General features: G+C 54.7%; 1 protein-coding gene and 1 pseudogene across 8 annotated transcripts in view; one reads left to right on the top strand and one right to left on the bottom strand.

Moving 5' to 3' along the window:
• LOC119842653 overlaps positions 1–15,065 on the bottom strand; it is a 1,040,433-nt pseudogene that overhangs the window by 539,312 nt on the left and 486,056 nt on the right.
• ATAT1 (alpha tubulin acetyltransferase 1) overlaps positions 1–15,065 on the top strand; it is a 34,684-nt gene that overhangs the window by 10,633 nt on the left and 8,986 nt on the right. For 4 of the 8 annotated variants that reach the window (XM_043496868.1, XM_043496865.1, XM_038371942.2 and 1 more), the window contains exons 6-11: positions 216–317; positions 934–979; positions 5,710–5,781; positions 7,168–7,387; positions 14,325–14,437; positions 14,879–14,924. In XM_043496868.1, the coding sequence (XP_043352803.1) occupies positions 216–317; positions 934–979; positions 5,710–5,781; positions 7,168–7,387; positions 14,325–14,437; positions 14,879–14,924 (599 nt within the window). Of the gene's footprint in view, positions 1–215; positions 318–933; positions 980–5,709; positions 5,782–7,167; positions 7,388–7,897; positions 12,940–14,324; positions 14,438–14,878; positions 14,925–15,065 lie in introns of those variants that run through there. The other 4 variants (XM_038371944.2, XM_038371943.2, XM_043496869.1 and 1 more) reach the window with 4 other exon arrangements.

Here is a 15,065-nt window from a genome sequence, read left to right on the forward strand (position 1 = left end):
TACAGGGTAAGAGCACACAAAAGACCAGATTTCACGGTCCATGACATGTTTTTCATGGCTGTGAATTTGGAAGGGCCCTATCCATTCCCCACCCCCTGCGCCAGCCAGTCCCTTAGCTGAAGATATTGCTTACACCGTGGGTGTGTTTAATCTTGACCCTGTGACCTTGACTAGTCCCTTGACTTGTGTCTCCTCTCCATCCATCCGGCTGTCAGCGCGAGCGAGTGCAACCCCACCAGCTGGCCGTGGATCGCCCGTCGGAGAAACTCCTCTGCTTCCTCCACAAGCACTACAACCTCCAGGGGACCATCCCCCAGGTGAGTCGTGCCCTCTGGCTCCTCCCATCATCCTCCGGGGGGTGGGGGACGGACACACCCCATTGTGCCCAGGGGGCGGCAGAGGGCATGTACTGAGTGATTTATCAGGAGCAGCTACTTTCTCGGCTGCCAGCCATGCCAGGGAGCTGCAGAGGAGAAGGCTCTTGCCCCGTTGGAAGGCCAGAGGGGCTGATTCTCAGCTCCCCCGCTCCTGGGCATGGATGTGGCTTCAGGCCACCTTTGTCCTCCTGGAGCAGCAGGGGCCTGAGCATGACTGGGCAGGGCAAAGGGGAGGCTGGCGAAGGGCAGGCATATGAGGGTATCGGGGCGGGGGGTGGCTGGTGCTAGGGGAATGGGGGTGGGGGAGGCTGGCACTGGGGAGAAAAGGAAGGGAGGAGGGGGGACTGGTGCTGGGGCACAATGGGGTTGGCGGGGAGTTAGGGGAGGGGCTGTCTCTGGGGCGGAATGGGGGCAGTGTGGGTGGGGGTTGGCAGGGGTGGGGAAGGCGGCTGGCACTGGGGTGTTGGGGGCTGGCGCCGGGCGGGGGAGTGGGAGTGGGGCCAGGAGTCATCAGAGGCAGGAGTTTCTCATTGTCTGTGGCCTTCGCTTCTCCCAGGTGAACAACTTTGTGATCTTCGAGGGCTTCTTTGCCAACCAGCATGGTGAGTGGCCTGGCCGTGGGTGGCCCTCCCTCTCCATCAGCAGGGGGCGCTCCCCCGACATGCAGCCCGTACCCTGCCCAGGGACATCCCTGAGTCGCCACCAGCTGGAGGCTGCTTTGATGGCAGCTGCAAAGCCCAGCCTGCCCCCTAGGGGTCAGCGTCAGGCCTGCTACCCCATTGTGTAGGCAGGGCTACCCCAGAGGCCTGGGGTTTAGACCAGGGGCTAAGACAACAAATCTGGAGGGCAAGTGGCAGCCCCTAGGGGGTAGCAAACACCCCCAATCGGAGCGATAACAGCACCACTCAGTCCTGCTTTCTGCCTGGTGGGTCCTGTCTTTCCACTGCCTTGTGGGGTTTCAGGCCTGAAGCCAATGGGGGAGGTGGTCTTCACCCCTTCTCAGCCAGCTGGGCCGGCTAACCTGGATGGCCAGCAAATGGGAAACAAAAATTGGGGTTTGGCCCCTTTAAGGCCAGGTGCATTCTGGGAGTTGTAGTCCCCCAAGAAGAAACTACGGCTAGACTTGCGGGGAAGGAACAGAACCTCGGCTATATCCTGCTTCTCACCTGGACAAAGGGCAGAATGGGAAACTGAGGCACCGACCAGAGAAGTGACTCACCTAGCAGGCCGGGTGGCAGTGCCAGGAATAGAATCCAGGTGTCCTGTGTCCCGGCCCACTGCTCTAACCCTTAGGCAACCCTGCCTGTGTATGAATCCTGTTAAGCTCCAGGCCTCAGGACTCTCCCATGTCTGTGAGTTCCACAGGCTCATGCTGACTTCATTCATATCAATGGGATTTAACCCTTTGTGCTGCCTTCATCTCCTCCTCCTGCTGCTGATCGTCCCAGAGCTGTGGTGGAGGGGAGGGGGGCAGTGTTACCGAATGCCTCTGGAAATTAACCTCACCCTTTTTTCCCCTCATGCTTGGGCCCGTCTCATCTAGAGAGCTGATGTATTCTTAGCATGCCTAGATCCTCCCTGCCTGAGGTTCCTGGCCCCCATGCTGCCATGCCTCCCGTCGCCCTGGGGGTGGCGATCTCTCTAAGCAGCATCAATGCAGTAAGGAACTCGTACCTCCCCCTGAGTGTCTCCTCCCCTGCACCTCGCCCTGAGCCCCACACAGAAGCCCCCTTTCCTCCTCTGTCCTGTGATGACCCCCCGAACCTTGGCTGATCTGACCCCATCTTGCCAGCTTCCCTACTGCCGCTTCGGCACCTCCATGTGCAGAGCAAGTGGCACATTACAGCTTGTTGCTATCTACATAGCACATTCATCTTTGTGCAGATTGACAGGCTGTTACCTAATGCAAGCATTATTTCAACCACAGCTGTAACACAGCCACCTCTGGGGTGGGCCACGGCAGCTCCTTAACAACCAGGCAACAAGATTTCATGGAAATCCTCAGCCTAGTACTGAAATGCAGCCACTTCTGGGTGGGGCATCTGGTTAACAGCCATGGAACAGTGCCACCCGGAGATGGTTTAACCAGCGCTCAAATGCTGCCACCTCTGGGGTGGGGCAATTGGATAACAGCCATGCAGCGACTCAGGGATTGCTCACTTACCACTGATCCGTGTTGGGGGTGGGGCATAGAGGTGTTTAATACTCATACTAGAGCATAGGGCCAAATGTGATGAATACAGTGACTAGCAGCTGTTTGGGACAGGAAGTGAAGAAGAATTTTTCTTCAGTTACTCCATTAAAAGTGTAGGGAAGCTAGTGGAAGTGGGACTAGGAGGAGAAGAATGAAGAGTGAGTGCCTGATTGAATGTGAGTGATCAGCACCTTGAAAGGACACTGCTCCACTATGGGTCAGCACTTACTGAGGGGAGTGCGCCCCCTACTAAGCCCCCACCCTGCTCCTTGCAGCACAGCGCCCCCTAGTGCTGCTCTGGGGCATTGGAGCCTACTGAGCCCCCACCCTGCTCCCTGCAATACAGCATCCCCTAGTGCCGCTCTGGGGCATTGGGGTCAGCACCGCACTCCCTACTGAGCTCCCACCCTGCTCCCTACAGCACAGCACCCCCTAGTGCCACACTGGGGCATGGGGGTTGAGACTTCTGCTATCCCATCATTCATCCAGTACCATGCTCTGAGCGCTAACCTATAGCAGCATCAGGAGCAGGCTGGCCAATGCAGCAGCGCTCTGTCACCCGCTTGAGGCAACTCAACCACACCGCGCCCTGCCGCCCTAATTCATCCTGTGCCAGGGTTGAAAGCTGTCAATGAAAGGCAGCACGCGGGATCGACCTCTGCAATTTGCCCTGCTTTGTGGGGAGGGGACGCGACGTTCCAAGCCGGGGACTTGCAGAGACCAATTGAATCAGCGTCCCTATCTAGACGACTTTGTCCCTGTCACGTGATTTCCATTCCCTTGTGTTTTCAAATCCCTGCCCAGCTGGAACAAAGAGAGTCCTTTGTCTCCCATACGCACCAAGTGGGGAGCTTGGGACAGCTGCCATCTCCTACTGGTTACACCCACTGGCCATCATATCAAATGGCCTCTGATTTCCAGCCCCTCAATCGTGGGCTGCCCGACTCCAGACACCTCCAGCCTGCCTGACTCCAGCATCTCTCAGAGGTGCTGATCACACACAATGCCACTCGTAGACAGTGGGAAGTGTGGATCCTCGGGCAAATCACTTTAGCTGAGCACAGAGAAGGTGAAAGGGTGACTTGATCCTAGGTTGACCAGATGGCAAGCATGAAAAATCGGGACACTTTTTTTTCAGGGGGCGGCAGATAGATTTGCCTATTTAAGACAAAGCCCCTAATCTTGGGACATCTGGTCACCCTACTTGATCACTGTCTAGCAATACCTGCATGGGGAAGAGAAATCTGATAGTAGGGGGCTCTTCAGTCTAGCACAGGGGTTCTCAAACTTTTTTTGCTGGGCCCCCCTTTGAAAATATTTCAGGCCGTGCCAACCCACCTCACTCTTCGTACCAGACATAGCTTTCACAACATGAGTGCAGATCCCTACCGAGCTAAGTGACCGTACTATGCCCCCCCTTACTTCTGTGCTGCTGCTGATGGCCCTGCTGCCTTTAGAGCTGGGTGCCTGGCCAGCTGCAGTCACTTTTGGCCGCTCAGCTCTGAAGCCAGCACTGCCACTGTGTAGCAGCGCAGAAGTAAGGGTGGCATGGTATGGTATTGCCATCCTTACTTCTGTGCTGCTGCTGACGGCAGTGCTGCCTTCAGAACTGGGTGGCTGGAGAGCGACAGCGGCTGGCCGGGCACCCAGCTCTGAAAAAAAGGAAAAATGACGAGCAAGAGAAAATTACGGACATTTGTTTGTATTTCAAAAATCCGCCCAGACGGAGCTTGGAGGACCAAAAAGCAGGTCATATCTGGGAAAACTCAGATATATGGTAACCCTATAATTTGTGTGATCTCACGACTGCCCTACAATAGTCTTGAGATCCCTTTTTGGGTTGGGACCCTCAGTTTGAGAAACGCTGGTCTAGCTGACAGAGGTCTAACAAGATCCAACGGCTGGAAGATTGAGACTGGTACATTTTTACCAGTGAAGGGTATTAACGGCAGGCCCAGCTGTGCAGTGCTGGATTCTCCATCACTGGAGATTTTAAAATCAAGAATGGGTCTTTTTTTCCCCCCATAAAAGATCTGCTCTGGTTCAACCAGGGATCAATCCAGAGCCATTCTGTGGTCTGTCTTATCCAGGAGCTCAGATTACAAGTGTCCCTTCTGCCCTTAGAATCTAGGAAGCAGATCCTAGGCGGTAGGGGCCCAAACATGCAAGGGAGACTATAGTTAGAGGCTGTTCTTGGAAAGGTTGGCCCGAGCGTCTCTGAAAACAGGGAGCATCTCTCTGTTCTGGGTTTGGACAGCTGCTGAGCAGTGACTGGATGGTAGGGGAATGCAGATATAATAACGACGGATGTTGCTTCTGCTCCGCCAATTCTGCTCCAACTGGACCCCTTCTGGCAGAAATGCTAATGCCCCATGAGGCCACATCCCGTTCATTGATGGGTTGGTGCCCTACACACTGCTTTGTAGGGCTTTGCCAAGTCTAGCAATCAGTGTTTCAAGCACTAGGGTGCCTGCCCCTTTCTTTCATGGTGGGGCAGCTGGGGAACAGCTGCATATTAGCGATGCACAGGAATTGCTCATCAGACACTAAGATGCAACCGCCTCTGGGGTGTGGCAGGAAGGGAACAGCTGCACAGTGATGCTGCACAAGGATTGCTCATCCAGGGATGAAATGCAGCCATCTCTGGGGTGTGGTAGTTGGAGAACAGATGCACAGCAACTCGGCACAGGGATCAATCAGCCAGTGCTGAGATGCAGCCATCTCTGGGGTGGGGTGCAGCAGCCATTTAACGGCGAACAGCAACAGCGCACGTTTTGGAAAGGAAAGGAAACTCACAGGGTGTGGTGCTTAGAGAGGCAGTACAATGCAATCAGCCATGGTGAGATTTGGCCAGGACCCCGGGGTGCGTTTGCTGCGGTAGCGCCTACTAGCCCAGGCACAGCCCAGGACTCCATTGTGCTAGGCGCTATACAGACCCAGACCAAAGCGACCGCCCCTGCCCCGAAGAGCTGGCAATCAAAGTTAGGCCAGGAATGATCATGGCCTGGTTTGGAGCGCTCCGGTGAGCCCAGGAGGGGTTTGAAACCTCCAGCTCTGGGATGTGATAGTTACGATCTGGGCCAATCCCTTCTGGCCTCTGCCTTTCTGGAACTGACCTTTCTCACCCTCTCCCTGCAGCTCCGGTGAGGAAGTTGCCTCCAAAACGTGCTGAGGAGGAGATAAAACCCTACTCTCTGACAGACCGAGAGTGTAAGAGACTGGCCCAGGGTGGGGGGCAGGGAATGGGACATGGGGCCTTTCCCCTCTAGGGGGCGCTGGCTCTGATCCAGCCTGTGGATGGGGGACTGGCTGGCTGGGGAATGAGACACAGGGCCTTTGCCCTCTAGGGGGTGCCGACTCTGATCCAGCCCCGGAGGGAGGGGCGGAGCAGTCTGGTTGGCTCAGGGGGTGGGGAATGGGATGGGGGCGCTGGCTATGATCCAGCCTGTGGATGGGGGACAGGCTGGATCAGGAGTATCCCCACCTAGGATGTGCCCCTCTGTTCCCAAACAATCCCAGGAGGTTTGGTGTGGCGCCCCTAATGGCTGAGAAGAGGCAGCACTTGGCTGTAATGAACATCAAAGGGGGGTTTGAGGCTGCTGGACCCTGTGGGCCCTTAGCCTGACTAACCCAGCCTGCACTGCCTAGTGTCACCACACAGGGGTGCCTGGACTCAGCAGGGCTGTGACAGGGGGGTCCCCTGAAATGAGGCTGCTGGCACGTGTGGTTTTCAGTATATCCCTCCATTTGCTTTGACTGGAATTGGGGGGGGGGCTAGAATGATTCCCCTTTCCCTTCTGCCCCTAGCCCAGCTGCTGCACTGCCCACTCCCCTTCTGCTTCCTTCTTTGCCCCCCTCACCCAGCACACCCCCCAAGGGTTCTTTACCGTCCTGCACAATGATCACAGGGCATGCACCAATCAGCCGTCAACCACACTGCCCTCTCCAGGAGCCGCTCCCACAGCTGTTGTGGGGGAAGCCACTGCCCCTCTGATGGGGGAGGGCAGATCCCCACCCCCCACTTTGCAGAATGGACCCCACACACACACACACACACACTGCTAGCTGGAGCAGTTCATCCCATTGCTACCGCCACACAGCAGATGGACTGGACTGTCCGTATTATGTTCTATCAATCTTATCTGGCCTCCATCATCATAGGATCTGAGCACCTCACAGTAGCCCTGGGAAGCAGGGTCCTGCTATTAGCTGCCTTCTGCAAATGGGGAAACTGAGGCACAGGGAGGCTAAGTGACTTTCCCAAGGTCATTCAGGGAGCCTGGGGCAGAACCGGGAATAGGTCCTGGGTCTGCCAAGGCCCGGACAAGCACCCTTACAACTGGGCCATCCCTAGACAAGAGGGGCTGAGAGCTGGAAAACAACTTGGGCCCATCTTTCTTAACATGCCCCTATTTCACACATCCTGGGACTCTCTAGCAACAGGAGGCCCCAGAACTCTATGACTTTGCAAGGTTCACTCCCTTCCCCTTCGTTAATCCAGGATCACGAGGGCCCCCAGGCTGTACCTGGGTTAGGAAGGGGGGTGGGGGGCACGGAGCAGGGCCAGAGGGTCTGATCCTGGGCATCTCCCTTCAGTTCTGAAGGAGGAGGTGGAGCCGCCCTGGCCCTTCAACCAGTCGCACTCGCTGACCCGCTCCAGCAGCCTGGGGAACTCGCCGGTTCGCACCTGCCTCAAGCCCTTCCTCAACGAGCAGGAGCTGCTGCGGAACCTGCGCCTCTGCCCCCCGCATGCGGCCGCTCACCACCTGCTCAATGGCGAGCCGGATGGGCCGGCCGCCCAGAGGCGAAGAACCAGGTACGGGGCGGGGGACATTGCCGCTCTAACCCTGATGGACCCAGCCTGTGTTGCGCCTAGGAGCCTGGGCCCTTTTATGGAGGGCATCCTGCTGGGCAGTGCCCGGTCACAGGGATCTGGGCAGTATCCGATTACGGGTGGTTTCCATTAGTGGGGATCTTGGCTGCTGGGCAGTACCCGCTCCTGGGGATTTCGGATCTGAGCTGCCAGGCGGTGTACAGTCCTGGAGATCTGGGTCGCTGGGCTGTTGTATGGCATCCAATCCCAGGAGATCTTGAGAATCTAGAACACAGGCTGGCCTCCGATCCTACAGATCTTGGATCTGGGCTGCTGGTTGACGTCTGGTCCTGGCAATCTGGGGGATGTGCGTGCAGGGTAGTATCTTCTCACTCAGCCAAGAACCAGAGGGGAGGGCAGGTGAGGGGGTGCGTGACCCTCTTCCTCATTCTCCTGGCCCTATGTTTTGAACTGCGTTCATGCACAGCTGCTCAGCTCTGTCCCCTCCCTCAGTTACCCAGAGCGGGCAGCTGCAGACTGGATGTGGGGCCTCCCTGCTCTGGGCCAGACTCAGTGAGGCTGTGAATGAGGGGGAGTTGCTCCGCACCGGGGAGGTGGAAGCAGCTGTCGTGTCGTTTGGCGAGCCCTGGCTCGACCACCCACATTGCACGCTTATCCTGATCCTCCATGTCTTGCACGCCCACCCCAAGTGCTGCCTTAGGGAGAGTTGGCCTTATTTTGCACAAACTGCCAGCCCTCGGTTTGTGCGCCCATGCCAAACTTTTCCCCTTCTCTGGCCTGTACACGCTCCCGCTGAGGCTCAGATCCCCACCCACTAGCGTCGCATGTTTGCTCTAATACCAAGCCAGTGCAGATTGTCCTCGATTTGCACTGGCTAGGTGTCAAACTGATGCTGTTTCCCCTGCTTTCGCATGTCCGCATCGAATGCTAGATTGGTGTCAGCTGCACTGGCTTTCCCGTTCATAGCGAGTCCCAGATAGTGCAAGGTGCACTAGTTTTGTGTGTGAGTGCCGGATCTGTGCAAGGAGACTACCTTTTGTATGTTCACACTGAGTGCTGCATCAGCACAAGTTGCACTCATGTTGCACACTGTGGTGTGGGATCTGTGCAAACCACACTGATTTTGCATGCTAGGTTGGATCCATGTGATTTTGTACACTTATGTTGCACACCACCATGTTGCATCCATGCAAATTGCTCTGATTTTGCTTGCTCACCTTTCGCAGCTCAGGTGTTGGATTTGTGTGAGCTGCACTGTTTTTACATGCTCACTGTTTGCACATATACATGTTAGATCTCTGCATATCTCACTGATTTTGCATGCTCACCAGTTGCACATTCAGATGCTGGATGTGTGCAAGATGTATTGATTTTGCACACTCAGAGGTTGGATTTGTGTGAGCCAGTCTGAATTTGCACACAACCTTTGCATGCTCAGTTGTTGGATCTGTGCAAGCCAACTAGTTTTGCACACTCATCCTTTGCACACCAGCATGTTGGACCTGTGGGAGCCATATCACTCTTCCATATTTGTGCTTTGCACGCCAGGTTGGATCCACATCGGCTATGCTGCTTTTGCATGCTTGTGTTGCACACAATAGTGTTGGGTCCATGCAAAGTTCTCTGACTTTGCCTGCTCAGCGTGTTGGATCTATGGGGGGTGCACTGATTTTGCAGGTTCACCATTTGCATGGCTGAGGCCAGCTCAGTTCAACCCCCACTGGTTTTTTACGCTCACGATTTGCACCCACAGCTGGATCCATGCAAACTGCACTAACTTTTGCACACTCATACTTTGCATACCCAGGTCTGGATCAGTGCAAGCCATGCTCCGAGCTGCTCTGACTTGACACCACTGTCAGCCAGTTTCAGCTCTGGACTAGTCACCCAGCTTTGTCCCTTGCTCCCTGCTTTCCAGCCAGTTGGCAGTGGGGGGGTCATTCCCACTTTTTCCTGCACCGTTGAATTTGGCCCAGCAGAACCAAAGCCTGGTGCCTCTAGCTATTCCCACTGTGCCCCCAGAACCACACAGTAGCTCTGGAGACCCAGGCGGGATAAAAACCAGAAGTCACCAGCCATCTCTTTTTGGGTGGGGGGGGAAAGGGATCTTGCTCAGGTCACATTTCCCCCAGCCTGCCTGGGATCTAACCTGTCTTCTCTCTGTCTTTCTCTCTGTCCCCTCCTCCCCATCCCAGCTCCCTCACCCGCTCGGAAAACACCAGCCATTGACGTCGCCGCTGTGTCCCCCACCCCCGCCCTGGCTTGATCGTCCATTTGTGTCTTGAGATCTCAGGCGGCGATGGGGGGGTTTCAGCCCCATCGTTCCTCCCCAGCCCTTTTTTATAGGCTTCGGTAGGGCTGGTGCAGATGCCAGGTTATTTCCAGGGCTCAGTGGGTGTTTTTCTATGGAATGATCCTAAAACACCCTCCGAAGAGGGATCCGGTCCCGTTAGTACGGTAGTTCCCCCCCCACCCCCTTTTTTTAAATATGCATATGTTGTACTTTGGATCCAAAGCTCTCAGAGGTTTACAGTAGGAAATCTGGTTCTGATCGTCCCTCCCATGCCGGATCTCGAAATGGGATCTGCTGCTTGGTGCCAGATCAGATCCTCCCCTTGTGTTTGTCTGTAGGTGGATTTAAAGAAAAGGATCCACTGCAAATTGGCAACCGCAGACTCAGAAATAGGACCCCCTTGTTTGTCTTGGGATCTAACTGGGATCCACTATAGATTGCCAGTGGACTTAAACTAGATCTCCTCAATCCACTCTAGAACCAGGTCCCCTTGCGTGTCATCATTGCTGGGTCTACTTGCAGATCACCAGTGACTGACTTAAGGATAGAATCCATGTGTGTTCCTTAGTGGGTGGATCTAAAAGCAATCCACTAATTTGCTGACTTAAAGGATCCCTTTATTTTTCTGAGTGGCTGGATCTAAAAAGGATCACCAAATGCTAACCTCATAATCAGAAATAGGATCCCCTTATGTTTCTGAATAGATCTAAGTGGGATCCAGTGTGGGTGGAGTCTAGAGCAAGGTACCTCTTGAGGTTCATGCTTGCTGGATTTAAAGGATCTACTGCTGATCACCAATTACTGGTTATGTTTCTTAATTGGTGGATCTAAAAGGGATCTGCTGTAGGTCACCAATTCCTGGTTTTAAAATGAGATCCCATGTGATTTACAGTCAGTAGATTTAAAAAGATCCATTCTGGCCCACTAACAGAAGACTCTGAAATAAAGTCCCTTTGTCTCATGTGGTTGCTGGATCTAAAAGGAATTTGCTGCTGATTACTAGTTGCTGGCTTCAAAATATGACCCCTTCCTTGTTACCCAGTGGCTGGATCTAAAAGAGATCCAGTGCAGATCACCAGTACTGACTCCAGAATAAGATCTAATTCTCTATTCTCTTGAGTGGGTTAGAAAGGGATGTGCTTCGTGCTGCCAATCACTGAAACCAGACTAAGATTGAGTTGAATTCTTTGACTGGTGCCTCTGAAAAGGGGCCTGCCTTAGCAACACCCAAGACCAACAGGCTCCTGAGTCCTCCAAAGGCAATCCGCTACATGTTGCCAATTGCTAAATCCAACAAATAGAGTCTGCCCCCAGCTTCCTGATTGGCCGAGTTGCCACATGGCTCCATTACAAATGCCTCCTAAAAAGGTTGTCTACAAATTGCCAATGGCTAGAACCTCAGGAGGGATCCACTGTTGACTGCCAGATCCCTCCGAGGGGTCCCTTCAGCTGTCAGATCCATGGCAAGGATCTACAAAGGATATGGCCAGTAGCCAGATGCCCCCAAAGGGAACCACTGTTAATGACTTCTCAGTTGCTTTTGCTCCAGTTCCCCTGAAGGCGTCACAGCTGTTCACGGGCAGAGGAGTCTAGTGGGTTAGAGCCAGGACTCCTGGGTTCTATCCCCAGTTCTGAGAGCTGAGAAGGGGCCTAGCAGGTTATAACAGGGGAGCTGGGAATAAGGAATCTTGGGTTCTATCCCCAGCTCTGGTAGGGCAGTGGGGCCGAGTAGGTTAAAGCAGGACGGCTGGGAGTAGAGATCCCTGAGTCTCTTCACAAACTCACTATGTCAAACTGGGCAAGTCCTTTCACTGTTCCGTGCCTCAGTTTCCCTATCTGCAAAAAAGAGTAAAATTAGGGCCCCATCTCCCAGGGATGTCATGAGGCTTAATTAAAGTGTTAATTAGTTAATAATTATTAATACTGGAAAACTTCGGTTCAAAAACTCCCTGACCTGAATCTGGTGCACTTATTTTTAAATTATATTAAAACCTGAAGGCCCAGCTGAGATCAGAGCCCCGTTGTGCTGGGTGCTGCACAGACACACAGGGAGAGACAGTCCCTGCCCCAGCTGAGATCAGGGCCCCGTTGTGCCGGGCGCTGCACAGACACATAGGGAGAGACAGTCCCTGCCCCAGCTGAGATCAGGGCCCCGTTGTGCCGGGTGCTGCTCAGACACACAGAAAGAGACAGTCCCTGCCCCAGCTGAGATCAGGTCCCCATTGTGCCCTGCCCCAAAGAACTGACAATCAGACCAGGCAGATGAGGGAAGGATTGTTCTCCCCATTTTACGGATGCGGAACCTGAGGCCAGAGAAATTCATGCCTAGATCCTCAAAGGTATTTTTAGATACCTGTGATGAAGTGGGAATGTTCTATAGTAGTTATCTGAGACGTATATATGCCTCAATTTCCCCATACTCAGTACTCCTAATCAGTACTGTGACAGTGGCAGCCTTTTTGAAACAAGGTAACCATTGCTTAGTCACCCTGCACACGGCAGCTAGCGGTTCTTAGGTCAGCGTGGAGGAAAGAAGGTTCAAGCACAGTGAACTCCATGGTCAGGTTCTGTCTCTCAGGCCGACCTCCTTCCTCCGCTCCCAGCTTCCCCCACCTCTCGCTCGTTTGTTCTGGGCTTTTTGCTCAGCTTCCCGGCAGAGAGGTGGGTAAATCCATGAGGCCCTGGAGCTCGGTCACTGGCCCCCTTGTTAATCTGGGTCAGTTTCCACCAGTTCCTTCAGGGCTCTTGGTTCCACCCAGGCAGGGAGGGGACCCTCACCTATGTCTCTTAGCCTGCCCTGAGAGCAAACTTAAATCAGTGTTCCTCCTCTGGGTACCAGTGCCAAGTGCCGGGGAAACTGAGGCACACACAGGCCTCCATACAAATACTACAGAAAGTCCCCTCTCCGTCACAATGCCCATTGAACTCACTAGCTGTTACGCACCTAGATACCTGGGAGGATCTGCATCTCCAGGACTTGCTGAAGGTCACACCCGCTCAGTGGCAGAGCTGGGAACTGAGCCCAGAGCTCCTGGTTCCCAGCCCAGGGCCTTGTCCACCAGCCTTCGAGGGCACAGCTAGCTCACTGTGTCTTTCTTTGATCTCTGTCCCTGTTTGTCCCCTCCCAGCTGCCCAGGGCTCTGAGCTGCCTTTGGTCGTTAGCGTTCAATGCGGGAACGTGAGCTTTTATTTACATTTCAATAAAGTTTGGAGATTTTTGTTATTATTATTCAAAACCTTCCACAGAAGCCTTTGTCGTTTATTGTTGCACCACAGAGGCCGAGGGCAGCTGTACTGCTCTGCCCGTGTCAGCTCTGAAACCATCTTATGGGGCTGTGCCGTCAGGAGGGGAGTGGGGTCTAGTGGTTAAAGCAGGGAGGGCTGGGAGCCAGGACACCTGGGTTCTATCCCTATCTCTGGGAGAGGAGTGGGGTCTGGTGGTTAAGAACTGGGGGGGGGGGTCAGAGTCAGGACTTCTGGGTTCTATCCCTGGCTCTGGGAGGGGAGTTTGGTTTAGTGGTTAGAGCAGGGGGCTGAGAGCCAAGACTCCTGGGTTCTATGCCCGGCTCTGGGAGGGGAATTGGGTCTAATGGATTGAATCTCATCGATCCCTGCAGGTATGCAGCACATTGCTGAGGGTGGGTCTGTCTGGGGGTACAGAACCACTAGTGGTTGCCTAGCCAGCTCCTTTCACCAGCTACTGGGTACCCTGAATAATAAGCAAAAAGAAAAGGAGTACTTGTGGCACCTTAGAGACTAACAAATTTATTAGAGCATAAGCTTTCGTGAGCTACAGCTCACTTCATCGGATGCTCACGAAAGCTTATGCTCTAATAAATTTGTTAGTCTCTAAGGTGCCACAAGTACTCCTTTTCTTTTTGCGAATACAGACTAACACGGCTGCTACTCTGAAACCTGAATAATAAGCTAAGTGCAGCAGTTCGATTGAACCCCTCCTGAAGGTCTGCGCAGGACCAGACAGGGTACCTTGGTGCTGCCTGGCTCTGGTGTATAAACCAGGATGGCTTTGCCAGATGCTGCCCTCTCTGCTTTGTATCAGCTGGGATCCTCTCAGGCCAGTAGACTGATCACTTATATGACTACCATCTTGCACCTCCAAGGATCTCAGAGTGATTTCCACCTCTACTGAAATGCAGTCACCTCCGGGGTGGGGCAGCTGGGGAACAGCCGCAGAGGGACTCTGAAGCCATTTAGGACAGGGAGTGAAGTGGGTCAGTGGATCCTGTAGGGGGAAAGGGCAGGAAGGTGAAATGCAGGTGTCAGAGTTAGGATTCGGACAGGGTCCTGTGCAAAGCAGGCCTTTCAAGAATTGTCAGGAACAAGGGCATGGGGATCAGCGCTGAGTGCCAAGGGGGAGTGCCCCAGGCCAAGCTGCCACCCTGTTCCTTCATCACGATGTGGGTCAGTGGGTCAGCACTACCTGTGAGGGTAGAGCGCCCCCTGCTGAATCCCCCACCTTAATTCCATTCCATCAGGTTGTCTGTGCTCCTGTCCCATGAGACTCCATGCCATGTCTGTCCTCCCCCCTCCCAGCCTGGCATCCCCCCACCCCTCACCTTCCGCTTCCTCCTCATCACCCCCCCTCTCCTCCCCTCTCTCCTCCAGGGGGAGCGCTGTGGGGCAGGACGGCCTTGTGGCTCAGTGGAGTTCCTACAGCCGCTACGGGAACCCAACCCCATTGCTTGAGGGGGTGGCTGGTGGCGCTGAGAGGAGAGCGGGTGAGTGGGGCGGGCGCAGGGCCTCACCCCAAGCTGGACTGGGGTTTCCACCTCTCACTGTGGGCAGGGTTGGGTGTGTCTGGGATCGGCCCTTGGCACCCTGGCAGGTGGAAATCTTGCTGCTCTTTCCCATTGCCTTGAAGCCCAGCACTCAGGCTGCAGCTGCCCCCCAGAGTCTGGCAGTTCAGGGGGTCCTGTCCCAGCCCCCTGGAGCCAGCCGGAGTCCTGCCACATCTTCGCTGGTCTCCTCTTGCTGATCCCCTACCCCTCACCCTGCTGCACTGGGCATTGGGGTCAGCACTGACTGCCAGGTGCACTAAGCCCCCCACTTCCTCCTTGCTCCCTGCAGTCCTGAGGTGGCGAGGGTGGGGGGGACTGGTAGCGACTATCAGGGAAGTTACAAGAATTGCTGCTCACTCCCCATTTTGCTCGTTGACCCAGAGAGCAGCCGAGAGCCACTAAGGAGACTCCAGGACTCAGAAGGCCGGTAAGATTCCTGCTTCCGCTGCCCACCTCTGGGACCCTTCCAGGACACCCCCCCACCTCCACAACCTGCTGTCCCCCCACTTCTTGGACCCCATCATGACCCCCCTCCAACCCACATTCCCCATACCACCTGCCTCCCTTC

This window comes from Dermochelys coriacea, chromosome 14 (genome assembly GCF_009764565.3).
Source record: "Dermochelys coriacea isolate rDerCor1 chromosome 14, rDerCor1.pri.v4, whole genome shotgun sequence".
In the NCBI taxonomy this organism is placed as follows: domain Eukaryota; kingdom Metazoa; phylum Chordata; order Testudines; family Dermochelyidae; genus Dermochelys; species Dermochelys coriacea.